Source organism: Rana temporaria, chromosome 10 (genome assembly GCF_905171775.1).
Source record: "Rana temporaria chromosome 10, aRanTem1.1, whole genome shotgun sequence".
NCBI lineage: Eukaryota > Metazoa > Chordata > Amphibia > Anura > Ranidae > Rana > Rana temporaria.
Genome location: NC_053498.1, coordinates 21,644,733 through 21,660,754, shown reverse-complemented (window position 1 = coordinate 21,660,754; position 16,022 = coordinate 21,644,733). Strand labels below are relative to the sequence as shown.

The 16,022-nt window shown below is 46.6% G+C and overlaps 1 protein-coding gene across 1 annotated transcript in view; it reads left to right on the top strand.

Annotated features, from left to right (window-relative positions):
* The window catches only part of LOC120915807 (mucin-5AC-like), a 39,903-nt gene extending 24,606 nt beyond the window's left edge, over nt 1-15,297 (top strand). Inside the window, exons 6-9 of the mRNA XM_040326606.1 lie at nt 2,900-3,019; nt 4,367-4,519; nt 7,840-7,980; nt 11,937-15,297. Coding sequence (XP_040182540.1) covers nt 2,900-3,019; nt 4,367-4,519; nt 7,840-7,980; nt 11,937-14,860 — 3,338 coding nt within the window. The 3' untranslated portion in view covers nt 14,861-15,297. The remainder of the gene's footprint in view (nt 1-2,899; nt 3,020-4,366; nt 4,520-7,839; nt 7,981-11,936) is intronic.
* Nucleotides 15,298-16,022: the final 725 nt, after the last annotated feature.

The following is a 16,022-nucleotide window of genomic DNA, read 5'->3' as shown; positions in this document are numbered from 1 at the left end:
TCAGCGTACACGCCCCTAGCGGCCAGCGTAAATATGCAGTTAAGATACGACGGCGTAAGAGACTTACGCTGGTCGTATCTTAGTGAAATTTTGGCGTATCTGATTCTTTGAATCAGGCGCCAAGATACGACGGCTCGGACTCAGAGTTAAGACGGCGTATCTGGTACAAGAATCCGGGCCTTAGCTGTTTGCCTGGGGTACAGCTTTAAGCACTTGCTGATCACCTCATAGCAGATATACTGCTACAGGGTGACCACGCTGTGCAGAATCACATATATATATATATATATATATATATATATATATATATATATATGTAATTTTACACTTCTGGGTAGAGGGCAGCGCATTGCTTCTGCTGTGATTTGTCACAGCCAGAGCCAATCAGCCGGTGCCAGACAAAGCATTTCCGTCGCCAGCCACTGATCGTCGATAGCAGAGGCCGGATGAGCCCTGCATACAGTGGGCTAGATTCAGATAGGTTAGCGGACCTTTAGATCCGCGTAACCTATGTGATTTACGTTACGCCGCCGCTATTTTGAAGCAAGTGCTTTATTCAGAAAGCACTTGCCTCTAAAGTTGCGGCGACGTATCGTAAATCCCCCGGCGGAATTCAAATTCCGTGGCTAGGGAGCGGGTACTATTTAAATCAGGCGCGTCCCCGCGCCGATCGAATAGCGCATGCGCCGTCCGCAAATTTTCCCAGCGTTCATTGCTCCAAATGACGTCGCAAGGACGTCATTGGTTTCGACGTTAGCGTAAATTACGTCCGGCCGTATTCGCAAACGACTTACGCAAACGACATAAAAAATTCAAAACTCGGCGTGGGAACGACGGCCATACTTAACATAGGATACGCCGCACTTACCCCTGCTATAGCAGGGGTAACTTTCCGCCGGAAAAAGGCAAACGACATAAAAAAAAAGCGCCGGGCGGTCGTTCGTTTCTGAATCGGCGTAAATGCTCATTTGCATATTAGACGCGTAAAAGATATGGAAGCGCCACCTAGCGGCCGGCCTGGAATTGCAGCCTAAGATCCGACGGTGTAAGTCACTTACACCTGTCGGATCTTAGGGAGATCTATGCGTAACCTGATTCTATGAATCAGGCGCATAGATACGACGGCCGGACTCAGAGATACGATATACCGTTGTATTTACTGCGATATTCGGCAGCTAGCAGTGCGGTTTTAACCCCCACTAGCGACCGAAAAAGGGTTAATACCGCCGGCAATGCGCCTCTGCAGAAGCGCATTGCCGGCGGTATTACCGCGGGTTTCCCATTAATTTCAATGGGAAGGAGCGGTATAGGAGCGGTAAACACCCCGCTCCTATACCGCTCCAAAGATGCTGCTTGCAGGAGATTTTTTTTCCTCCCGACAGCGCCCTCTGGCTTTCACGTTAAGAATGCTGGGGGAGGATTATTTCAGTTGTTATTTATGTGCTATTTTTAGCGCTAAAACGCCTGAAATACGCCTCAGTGTGAAAGGCGCCTTATTGTCAAAGCTTGATTAACCACTTAACAACCGCCCTATAGACGAAATACGTCTACAAGGCGGTTGCTTAACTCTAGGAGGGCGTCAATGTACGTCCTCCTAGAATCGCGCTCCCACACGCCCTGTGGGGCGCGCACACGGGAGTCTCCGTGACCGCCGGGTCCTCCGGACCCGGCTGATCACGGATCATGGTAAATCGCCGCTGATAGCGGCGGTTTACCACGTGATCGCTCCGTCCAATGACGGAGCGATCATTAGTAAACAAACCGGCGTCATGTGATGACGCCGGTTCCTCCCTCTCCTCTCTGTACCGAACGGTACAGTGTGAGAGAGGAGAGGGGAGAGAGCGGAAGCAGCAGCAGCTGCTGCGGGCTGGATCTGTGACACATGCAGTCACAGATCCAGCCATCCCTCCCTGTGCAATACTCTGCAATGCCCCCATACTCTGCAATGCCCCCATACTCTGCAATGCCCCCATACTCTGCAATACCCCCATACTCTGCAATGCCCCCATACTCTGCAATGCCCCCATACTCTGCAATGCCCCCATACTCTGCAATGCCCCCATACTCTGCAATACCCCAAAATACTCTGCAATGCCCCCATACTCTGCAATACCCCGCAATACTCCGCAATGCCCCGCAATACTCCGCAATGCCCCGCAATACTCCGCAATGCCCCGCAATACTTCACAATACCCCGCAATACTTCACAATACCCCGCAATACTCCGCAATACCCTGCAATACCCCACAATACTCCGCAATACCCCACAATACTCCACAATACCCCACAATACCCTGCAACGTCGTCTATGTGGATTTTTAAGTAGCAAAGTTTGGCGCCATTCCACGAGCGTGTGCAATTTTGAAGGGTGACATGTTGGGTATCTATTTACTCGGCGTAACTTCATCTTTCACATTTTTGCAAAAGAATGAAGAAAAAATACTAAATTTGCCAAATTTTATAACAGAAACAAAGAAAAATTATTTTTTTTTACCGAATTTTCAGTCTTTTTTCTCTTATAGCGCAAAAAATAAAAAACCCAACGGTTATTAAATACCACCGAAAGAAAGCTCTATTTGTGTGAAAAAAAGGACAAAAATTTAATTTGGGTACAGTGTTGTATGAATGAGTAATTGTCATTCAAATTGTGAGAGCACCAAAAGCTGAAAATTGGTCTGGTTATTAAGGGGGTTTACGTGCCCAGTGGTCAAGTGGTTAAACAAGTTGAGGTTAGAAGCTTATTGGTTACCATGCACAGATGCACCAAATGATGTCTATTTTAGTAAATCCCACCCCACTGTGTGTGGTTTAGACTCTAGAAGCCATCCTACACCAATTCCTGACAAGCTTATTTAATATTCACCAACTGTCAATAACTTAATTTTAATATCTTTCCTAGACAATATCCTGTTCTGTAACAACTACATCAATTCCACCGACCTAAAGCTTCTTTACAATCCTTATATATGCTTACCAACGGAGGACGTCTGTGTGACCGAGGTCTACCGAACTACAGATGGTAACTTCTGATACTTTATTACTTTATCATACAGAAAAAAAAAGTCAAGTACATAAATTGTTAATGGAAAAATTAAACAGTTTTGGATTAATGTCATTTTAATTTTATATTTCTACATTTTAATTGATTTATATATACACGACTGTGCAAAAGTTTTAGGCAGCTGTGAAAAAATGCTGTAATTGAAGAATGCTTTCGGAAATAAAAGTGTAAATAGTTTTTTTTTAACCACTTAAGCCCCGGACCATATTGCTGGTCAAAGACCAGAGCACTTTTTGCGATTCGGCACTGCGTCGCTTTAACTGACAATTGCGCGGTCGTGCGACGTGGCTCCCAAACAAAATTGACGTCCTTTTTTTCCCACAAATAGAGCTTTCTTTTGGTGGTATTTGATCACCTGTGCGGTTTTTATTTTTTGCGCTATAAACAAAAATAGAGCGACATTTTTGAAAAAAATGCAATATTTTTTAATTTTTGCTATAATAAATATCCCCCAAAAATATATAAAAAAAAAATGTCCTCAGTTTAGGCCGATACGTATTCTTCTACCTATTTTTGGTAAAAAAAATCGCAATAAGCGTTTATCGGTTGGTTTGCGCAAAATTTATAGCGTTTACAAGATAGTTTTATTGCATTTTTACAATTTTTTTTTTTTTTTACTACAGCGATTTTTTTCGTGACTGCGAAATTATGGCGGACACTTCGGACACTTTTGACACATTTTTGGGACCATTGTCATTTTCACAGCAAAAAATGCATTTAAAATGCATTGTTTATTGTGAAAATTACAGTTGCAGTTTGGGAGTTAACCACAGGGGGCGCTGATGGGGTTATGTGTGACCTCAAGTGTGTTTACAACTGTAGGGGGGTGTGGCTGTAGGTGTGACATCATCGATTGTGTCCCCCTATAAAAGGGATCACGCGATCCATGACGCCGCCACAGTGAAGAACGGGGAAGCCGTGTTAAAACACGGCTCTCCCCGTTCTTCAGCTCCGGGGACCGATCGCGGGACTCCAGCGGCGATCAGGTCCGCGAGTCCCGCGGTCACGGAGCTTCGGACCGGGTCGCGGGAGCACGCCCGCGACCCCACGGCTGGGCTTAAAGGACAACGTACCTATACGTTGATGTGCCCAGCCGTGCCCTTCTGCCGACGTATATCGGGGTGAAGGGGTCGTTAAGTGGTTATACAAGCTGCACACTCACTACTTTACATTGCAGCAAAGTGTCATTTCCTCAGTGTTGTCACATGAAAAGATATAATAAAATATTTACACAACTGTGAGGGGTGTACTGACTTTTGTGAGATTCTGTATATACAGTATAATATGACCATGTATGTGTTTTAGCTTTAGGTAATGTACTTTCCGTGGACCAAGTAGGGAGATGTGGGAACTCCAGTGAGTGCGGCCGGACCATTGTGATGAGTTATCCAACGAGAAGCCTTGTTATCAGCACCACCTGCTGTAATACAAGTAGATGTGTCCCACCTACCACCACGGGTATGTACATATCACATCTTACCGTGTTCATACATATAGCATATGATGTCACATGACACTGATCTGTATCCAATAATACATAATTAAAGCAGAGTTCCACCCTGAATATTTTTTTTTTTATTTTTTTTTACATAATCACAGACATTTATTCCTATAAAGAAACATTTGGGGGGGGGGGGGGATGTAATATAATTTTAGGGGGTTCTACGTAATTTTCTAGCAAACATACTGGGCCAGATTCATGTAGATTTGCGGCGTATCGTATCCTGTTTACGTTACGCTGCCGCAAGTTTCCAGCGTAAGTGCTTGATTCACAAAGCACTTGCATGTAAACTTTCGGCGGCGTAGCGTAAAGCCATCCGGCGCAAGCCCACCTAATTCAAATGGGGCGTGTACCATTTAAATTAGGCGCGTTCCCGCGCCGAACGTTCTGCGCATGCTCCGTTTGGAAATTTCCCGCCGTGCTTTGCGCGAAATTACAGCGCCCCGACGTCTTTTTTGAACGGCGACGTGCGTAACGTACTTTCGTATTCCCGGACGTCTTACGCAAAAAAAATAAAAAAATTAAATTCGACGCGGGAACGACGGCCATACTTTAACATGGATGGTGTAATTTTACACCATCTAAATAGCACACTTAACTTTACGACGGGAAAAACCGACGCAAGAGAATGCGACGAAAGTGCGTACCTTCGTGGATCGCCGTAAACAGCTAATTTGCATACCCGACGCTGGAAAACGACGCAAACTCCACCCAGCGGCCGCCGGAGAATTACACCTACGATCCGAAGGCGTACGAAGCCGTACGCCTGTCGGATCTATGCCAAAAGCCGTCGTATCTTGGTTTGAGGATTCCAAATCAAGATACGACGCGGCAAATTTGAAAATACGCCGGCGTATAAGTAGATACGCCGGCGTATTTCTGCTGTGAATCTGGCCCACTGATTTTAACTTGTAACAAAAATAGAAATAGTCTTGGGGCCAGATCCACGTAGATCGGCGTAATTTTAAGCAGGCGTAGCATATCGTAGTTACGCTACGCCGCCGCTACTTTGAGAGGCAAGTGCTGTATTCACAAAGCACTTGCGTCTAAAGTTACGGCGGCGTAGCATAAATGTGTCGGCGTAAGGGCGCGGAATTCAAATGACGACGATGTGGGCGTGTTGGCACCATTGTCATTTTCACAGCGAAAAGGGCTATAAAAATGCACTGGTTACTGTGAAAATGACAATGGCAGTGAAGGGGTTAACCACTAGGGGGCGCTAAGGGGCTAAGTGTGTACTAATGTGCTTTTTCTAACTGTAGGGGGGCGTGGCTGGACGTGTGATGTCACTGATCGTCGTTCCCTATATCAGAGAACAGACGATCAGTGACAAGCCACAGAGAAGAACGGGGAAGGTTTGTTTACACTCACCTCTCCCCGTTCTTCAGATCCTGTGACCCGATCGATGCATTGTATGAGTGTATGTTATTGTGGCCAGCCTATTCAGATAACCGGACATTGGGCGCCGATTATCTGAATAAGGACAGCTGGTTGGCTGTGCGGAAGTGCCTATCAGAGCCAGCGGCTTTCCCAGTACAGCCCTTCAGCTCCCGGATGTCTTATCCTCGGAACGTAGTGGGCTACGTCCCTTGGATAAGACTGACGGCCGTCTCAGCCAATCAGGTTTACTGATTCTGGTTATCAGTAACCTGATTGGCTGAAGCGTCATCGAGGGACCGTGCAAGGAGGATGGCGAACCCCAGAAAGGTAAGTGCCGAGCGCGGGGGGGGGGGGCAATCTGACTGGCAGCATTTTTCAGGGCACAGTGGGGACAATTGATGTGGGGACAATTGATGTGGGGACAATTGATGTGGGCACAGTGGGGGACAATTGATGTGGGCACAGTGGGGACAATTGATGTGGGCACAGTGGGGACAATTGATGTGGGCACAGTGGGGGACAATTGAAGTGGGCACAGTGGGGACAATTGATGTGGGCACAGTGGGGGACAATTGATGTGGGCACAGTGGGGACAATTGATGTGGGCACAGTGGGGACAATTGATGTGGGGACAATTGATGTGGGGACAATTGATGTGGGCACAGTGGGGGACAATTGATGTGGGCACAGTGGGGACAATTGATGTGGGCACAGTGGGGACAATTGATGTGGGCACAGTGGGGACAATTGATGTGGGCACAGTGGGGGACAATTGAAGTGGGCACAGTGGGGACAATTGATGTGGGCACAGTGGGGGACAATTGATGTGGGCACAGTGGGGACAATTGATGTGGGCACAGTGGGGACAATTGATGTGGGCACAGTGGGGGACAATTGAAGTGGGCACAGTGGGGACAATTGATGTGGGCACAGTGGGGGACAATTGATGTGGGCACAGTGGGGACAATTGATGTGGGCACAGTGGGGACAATTGATGTAGGCACAGTGGGGACAATTGATGTGGGCACAGTGGGGACAATTGATGTGGGCACAGTGGGGGACAATTGATGTGGGCACAGTGGGGACAATTGATGTGGGCACAGTGGGGACAATTGATGTAGGCACAGTGGGGACAATTGATGTAGGCACAGTGGGGACAATTGATGTGGGCACAGTGGGGACAACTGATGTGGGCACAGTGGGGGACAATTGATGTGGGCACAGTGGGGACAATTGATGTGGGCACAGTGGGGGACAATTGATGTGGGCACAGTGGGGGACAATTGATGTGGGCACAGTGGGGACAATTGATGTGGGCACAGTGGGGACAATTGATGTGGGCACAGTGGGGGACAATTGATGTGGGCACAGTGGGGACAATTGATGTGGGCACAGTGGGGGACAATTGATGTGGGCACAGTGGGGGACAATTGATGTGGGCACAGTGGGGGACAATTGATGTGGGCACAGTGGGGACAATTGATGTGGGCACAGTGGGGACAATTGATGTGGGCACAGTGGGGACAATTGATGTGGGCACAGTGGGGACAAATGATGTGGGCACAGTGGTAACAATTGATGGCATGGCACAGTGGCTGCGTTTGATGGCACAGTGGCTGTGTTTGGCATGGCACAGTGGTGACAATTGATGGGCACATTGGTGACAATTGATGGCATGGCACAGTGGCTGCATTTGATGGGCACAGTGGCTTCCTTTGATGGGCACAGTGAGGCTGCAATTGTCTTTTTTATTTTATTTTTTCATTTATTTGCGCCCCCCTAAAAATTTTGAGCACCAGCCGCCACTTATGACCAATTTAAAAAAATTAATTTTCCTCGTCATGAAAAACAGTCGCGTGTACGCGGCATAATACGATATCTTCTTGTGACTTTCCAGCTCCTGCCGTGAGTCAAAATACTGGCAACCTGATGTGCAGATCGTGCAACTCAAGCAGCTCTAACACGTGTCTGGAGGACAGCACCGTGCAGTGCCTGGACAATCAGAATCGCTGCGTCACGTATAGCGCGGTAAAAAACGGTAAGTGCCCGTCGTATGATTAAATGCGAGGAAAACGCTCAGTTGGGTTGATTCTGCATTCAGTGACCTTGTTATAATCATGACTTTGCTCAGATGGGCATTAGGAGGAAGCGCCAATAAAGGAAAGCTCAGCATTAAACACAGATAGCACAGTCTGCTTTAAAGCTGAACTGCGACCTTCCCTTCAGTCTTTGCACAGTGGTACCGATCAGGACCGGTGCTACCGCTAGGCAAACTAGGCAGCCGCTTAGGGCGCACTGCTGCCTAGGTTGCTTGGCCACTGGTGTTCCTACTCTCTTCTCTCTACAGCAGGGATGAGCTTCGAGTTCGAACTTTATGTTCGCGCCAAATTCGAGTTTGGCGCGTCACGGCCCATAATTCACTGCGGCATCGCAGTGCATTCCTGGCTGATGATTGGCCAAGCGTGCACTATGACCCGCATGCTTGGCCAATCAGAGCGCCGTCTGTACAGAGAGCCGTAATTGGCCAAAGTTAGGGTGGCTTTGGCCGATTAGGTCTCAGGGGGTTTAGTACACGCCCCACACCATATAAGGCCGCCTGGAAGCCTTGTGTAATGTGTTCCGGCGTTCTGAGAGATGGCAACCCCCCATTTTTTTATTTTGTTTTTATAAAAAAAGAATTTTACATATTTATTTATTTTGTTTTTATTAAAGGGCCCAGAGGTCCCCGGGGGCCCCAGATGGCAACCCCCCTTTTTAAATTTAGTTTTTTATAAAAAAAATATTTTATATCTTTATTTTTTGTTTTTATTAAAGGGCCCGGAGGTCCCCAGGGCCCCAGATGGCAACCCCCCTTTTTTATATTTTGTTTTTATAAAAAAAATGTTTTCATATATATATATTATTATTAAAGGGCCCAGAGGTCCACAGAGGCCCGGACGGCTACCCCCCTTTTTTTATATATATATATATAATTTTTTTTTATCTCTCTTTTTTTTTGTAAGGGACCCAGAGGTACCCCCTTTTTTTTTTTGCACCCAAAGCCCCCCGACCTCAATTCGTGGTGGCAGCACCCCCCCCGCTTCTCAACTAGACACGGGTCAGCTAGGGGCGCGTACGCTGATTTACGCCTAGAAATATGTAAATCAGCTAGCTTTGCGAATTCACGAACGTACGCCCGGCCGACGCAGTACAGATACGCCGTTTACGTTAGGCTTTTCCCGGCGTAAAGTTACCCCTGCTATATGGTGGCGTACATGTGGCGTACCAATGTTAGGTATGGACGTCGTTCCCGCGTCGAATTTTGAAACATTTACGTAGTTTGCGTAAGTTGTCCGTGAATGGGGCTGGACGTCATTTACGTTTACGTCGAAACCAATACGTCCTTGCGGCATACTTTGGAGCAATGCACACTGGGATATGTCCACGGACGGCGCATGCGCCGTTCGTGAAAAACATCAATCACGTCGGGTCACATAACATTTACATAAAACACGCCCCCTTACGCCGGCCTATTTACGCTACGCCGCCGCAACTTACGGAGCAAGTGCTTTGTGAATACAGCACTTGCCCATCTAAGTTGCGGAGGCGTAACGTAAATAGGATACGTTACGCCCGCTCAAAGATGCGCCGATCTACGTGAATCTGGGCCACAGTGTCTTTTGTACCAGATAGATAGATAGAGCAGGCAGGCTAGTCAGTTTAGTTAAATTTACAGTGTGTAGAGGATATATATACATCCTAGGCGTTGTACATATATTTATACACTGTATAGCTTAGCTAGATCAGCTCTTCCTATTTGTTAGGCAGTAGATTGTGCTAGATGCAGTGCTCTAACGTGTTGTATTGCCTGTATGCTGTTTAGTTTACACCTAAACATAGTACTCAGTGTTAGTGGACGTGTGCTATTTAATTGCACATAAACGCATTAGCTGTTACTGCACGTGTGCTATTTAATTGCACATAAACGCATTAGCTGTTACTGCACGTGTGCTATTTAATTGCACATAAACGCAGTTGCTGTTAGTGCACATGTGCTATTTATTTGCACATAAACGCAGTTGCTGTTACTGCACATGTGCTTTTTAATTGCACATAAACGCAGTTGCTGTTACTGCACGTGTGCTATTTAATTGCACATAAACGCAGTTGCTGTTACTGCACGTGTGCTATTTAATTGCACATAAACACAGTTGCTGTAACTGCACGTGTGCTATTTAATTGCACATAAACGCATTAGCTGTTACTGCACGTGTGCTATTTAATTGCACATAAACACAGTTGCTGTTACTGCACGTGTGCCATTTAATTGCACATACACGCAGTTGCTGTTACTGCACGTGTGCTATTTAATTGCACATAAACGCAGTTGCTGTTACTGCACGTGTGCTATTTAATTGCACATAAACACAGTTGCTGTAACTGCACGTGTGCTATTTAATTGCACATAAACGCATTAGCTGTTACTGCACGTGTGCTATTTAATTGCACATAAACACAGTTGCTGTTACTGCACGTGTGCCATTTAATTGCACATACACGCAGTTGCTGTTACTGCACGTGTGCTATTTAATTGCACATAAACGCAGTAGCTGTTACTACACGTGTGCTATTTATTTGCACATAAACGCAGTTGCTGTTAGTGCATGTGTGCTATTTAAAGCGGAGGTTCACCCTATTAGGTCACTTTGTTGACTTTAATAGTCCCCCCGATGTACCTGACGATTTGGCCGTTCCTAAAAAATATAAAAATCTACATACCCCCTTTGCAGCATCTCGAGCAGGCACATCCGGGTTGTAGGGGTTCGGGAATGGGCGTGTCGGTTAGCTCCACAAAGGATTTTGGGAGCTAACACGTGTGTCTCTGGACGGTGACGAGACACAGCAGCCAGAGGAGCAATCTCGCGATATCTCGGCCGTTGTCCTAGCAACTCTGCAGTGTTGACGGCGCGCCTCGCCGTCAAACTGCGCATGCGCGGGATAGAGCGGTGAATGCTGGGACAGCATTCACCGCATCCCGGAAGATACTGCAGGAGGGCTTCAGAGTGCCCTGACTAAAGATGGCAATGTCCATCACAATATTTTATAAAATATCTTTCGGAGGGATATCGCCATGCCTGCGGCTATGAGGATTAGACTGGTGAGTACTAATTTCTTTGTACCACCAGCGTTTCAAAATGCTATTTAAAAAAACCTGTTTTGCCGCGGAACTCCCGCTTTAATCGCACATAAACGCATTAACTGTTACTGCACGTGGGCTATTTAATTGCACATAAATGCAGTCGCTCTTACTGCACATGTGCTGTTTTTTTGCCCATAAATGCAGTCGCTGTTACTGCATGTGGGCTATTTAATTGCACATAAACGCATTAGCTGTTACTGCACGTGTGCTATTTAATTGCACATAAACGCAGTTGCTGTTACTGCACGTGTGCTATTTAATTGCACATACACGCAGTTGCTGTTAGTGCATGTGTGCTATTTAATTGCACATAAACGCAGTTGCTGTTACTGCACGTGTGCTATTTATTTGCGCATAAACGCAGTTGCTGTTACTGCACGTGTGCTGTTTTTTTGCCCATAAACGCAGTTGCTGTTACTGCACGTGTGCTGTTTTTTTGCCCATAAACGCAGTTGCTGTTACTGCACGTGTACTGTTTTTTTGCCCATAAACGCAGTTGCTGTTAGTGCACGTGGGCTATTTAATTGCACATAAACGAAGTCGCACTCACTGCACGTGGGCTATTTAATTGCACATACACGCAGTCGCTCTTACTGCACGTGGGCTTCTCATTTTTAATGTGCCATGTCATTCGGCTCATCCCTACTCACAACGTTCCTTCAAAGTTCTAGTGGAGCCCACGCCTTGGTGGGCTATGGTGGGTGGTGGAATGTTTTGGGTGATCGGTGAAAAGTTGGACTGAATAGTAGGAATCCAGATTTGCTCCGAGTTCCAATTTATAGGAAAAATAATAATATTTGATGTTCTGATTTCAGGAAGTACATTGGTGACATTGGAGTCCATGAAAGGCTGCGGAACAGACAGCGCGTGCTACTACGGGGGCACCGGGATCAGTGTCAATGGGCAGCAGCCTGTCCAGATCAAAATCCTTTGTAATGATAGTAACATTTTTATTCCCAGCACTACTACATCCATCCCCCCTACTACTACTACAACCAGCCCTCCCAGCACTACTACATCCATCCCCACTACTACTACAACCACACCTCCCAGTACTACTACTTCCATCATCACTACTACTACAACCAGCCCTCCCAGCACTACTACTTCCATCATCACTACTACTACAACCAGCCCTCCCAGCACTACTACTTCCATCATCACTACTACTACAACCAGCCCTCCCAGCACTACTATATCCATCCCCACTACTACTACAACCAGCCCTCCCAGCACTACTACACCCATCCCCACTACTACTACTACAACCAGCCCTCCCAGCACTACTACATCCATCCCCACTACTACTACAACCAGCCCTCCCAGCACTACTACATCCATCCCCACTACTACTACAACCAGCCCTCCCAGCACTACTACTTCCATCATCACTACTACTACAACCAGCCCTCCCAGCACTACTATATCCATCCCCACTACTACTACAACCAGCCCTCCCAGCACTACTACATCCATCCCCACTACTACTACAACCAGCCCTCCCAGCACTACTACATCCATCCCCACTACTACTACAACCAGCCCTCCCAGCACTACTACATCCATCCCCACTACTACTACAACCAGCCCTCCCAGCACTACTACATCCATCCCCACTACTACTACAACCAGCACTACTACATCCATCCCCACTACTACTACAACCAGCCCTCCCAGCACTACTACATCCATCTCCACTACTACTACTACAACCAGCCCTCCCAGCACTACTACATCCATCCCCACTACTACTACAACCAGCCCTCCCAGCACTACTACTTCCATCCCCACTACTACTACAACCAGCACTACTACTTCCATCGCCATTACTACTACAACCACACCTCCCAGCACTACTACATCCTCCCCCAGTACTACCATATCCATCCCCACTACTACTACAACCAGCCCTCCCAGCACTACTACATCCATCATCACTACTACTACAACCAGCCCTCCCAACACTACTACACCCATCCCCACTACTACTACAACCAGCCCTCCCAGCACTACTACATCCATCCCCACTACTACTACAACCACACCTCCCAGCACTACTACATCCATCCCCACTACTACTACAACCACACCTCCCAGCACTACTACATCCATCCCCACTACTACTACTACAACCAGCCCTCCCAGCACTACTACATCCATCCCCACTACTACTACAACCACACCTCCCAGCACTACTACATCCATCCCCACTACTACTACAACCAGCCCTCCCAGCACTACTACATCCATCCCCACTACTACTACTACAACCACACTTCCCAGCACTACTACATCCATCCCCACTACTACTACAACCACACCTCCCAGCACTACTACATCCATCCCCACTACTACTACTACAACCAGCCCTCCCAGCACTACTACATCCATCCCCACTACTACTACAACCACACCTCCCAGCACTACTACATCCATCCCCACTACTACTACTACAACCAGCCCTCCCAGCACTACTACATCCATCCCCACTACTACTACAACCACACCTCCCAGCACTACTACATCCATCCCCACTACTACTACTACAACCACACCTCCCAGCACTACTACATCCATCCCCACTACTTCTACAACCAGCCCTTCAAGCACTACTACATCCATCGCCACTACTACTACAACCAGCCCTCCCAGCACTACTACATCCATCCCCACTACTACTACAACCAGCCCTCCCAGCACTACTACATCCATCCCCACTACTACAACCAGCCCTCCCAGCACTACTACATCCATCCCCACTACTACAACCAGCTCTCCCAGCACTACTACATCCATCCCCACTACTACAACCAGCTCTCCCAGCACTACTACAGCTATTTCCACTACTACTACAACCAGCCCTCCCAGCACTACTACATCTGCCCCAAGTACCACTACAACCAGCCCTCCAAGCACTACTACATCCATTCCCACTACTACCACAACCAGCCCTCCCAGCACTACTACATCCTTCCCCAGTACTACTACAACCAGCCCTCCCAGGACTACTACATCCTCCCCAAATACTACTGCAACCAGCCCTCCCAGCACTACTACATCTATTCCCACTGCTACTACAACCAAACCTCCCAGCACTACTACATTATCCCCCAGTACTACTACAACCAGACCTCCCAGCACTACTACATATATTTCCACTACTACAATCAGCCCTCCCAGGACTACTACATCCTTCCCAAATACTACTGTAACCAGCCCTCCCAGCACTCTTACATCCCTTCCCACTGCTACTACAACCAAACCTCCCAGCACTACTACATCATCCCCCAGCACTACTACAACCAGACCTCCTAGCACTACTACATCCTCTCCCAGTACTACTACAACCAGACCTCCTAGCACTACTACATCCTCTCCCAGTACTACTAAATCTAGTACTACTACATCTTCTGCCAATACTGCTAAAACCAGCAGTCCCACCACTACTAGACCTTCTACCAGCACTACTACAACCAGTATCACCAGAACAACTACAACTTTGCAGAGTACTACTAAGCCCAGAACTTCCAGCAGTAGTAGTAGTAGCACCAAGGTTCCACAAACAACCACTAAAACTACTACAAAAACTACTACAAAAACGACCACAAAAACGACCCCCACCACCCCAGATTTCGCACACTTCTTCAAAAGTAAAAGCAACCGAGAAAGTTCCTCTCTTCCCTTTCTTCTGCTCTTTCCTCTGACTGCGTCCCTCGCCTCCCTTTATTCCATGACTTAGCCGAGTCAGCGAGGGTTACGGCTCTGGCAGGTCTTTATATCTGTTTGTGATTTCCTTCGGGATGCTTTATATTATAGTTCTACCTTTTCTTTGTTTCAGAAATGCACTTTCTTACCTTTTTTTCTTTACAAGGTAAAAGGCTCTGTCATGTGATCTCTTTTTCTGCATAATGGGGCGGAGTTACAGGATACTGTGCAGGCACACCGTGTGCCTATATTCCATAGTCTGTTTAGCCTTTGGCAAAATGCAGGCTGTGCTTAAGCAGGGGGCGTGTTCAAGAGAAAGAATGTGATTGGGAGGGGGGTGTGTACCAAAGGGGGCTTGGTGGCTGAACAGACTATCCAGTACAGGCATGCTGTGTGTCTGCACAGTGTCCTGTATCTCTGATGGTCAGCCAAAGGATAAAAACTGACCACACAAGCTTTGATCAGCTTCTGTGCTTTATACACACATATACACACACATACACACTCATATACACACACATACACACACATATACACACACATACACACACATATACACACACATACACACACATACACACATATACACACACATACACACACATACACACACATATACACACATACACACACATATACACACATACACACATACACACATATACACACATACACACATATACACACATACACACATATACACATATACACACACACACATATACACACACATACACACATATACACACACATATACACACACATATACACACATATACACACATATACACACACACACATATACACACATATACACACACACACACATATACACACATATACACACACATACACACATATACACACACACATATACACACATACACACACACACATATACACACATACACACACACACATATACACACATATACACACACATATACACACATATACACACATACACACACACATACACACACACACACACACATATACACACATATACACACACATACACACATATACACACACACATATACACACATACACACACACACATATACACACATACACACACACATATACACACATATACACACACATATACACACATACACACATATACACACTCATATACACATACACACACATATACACACATATACACACACACATATACACACATACACACA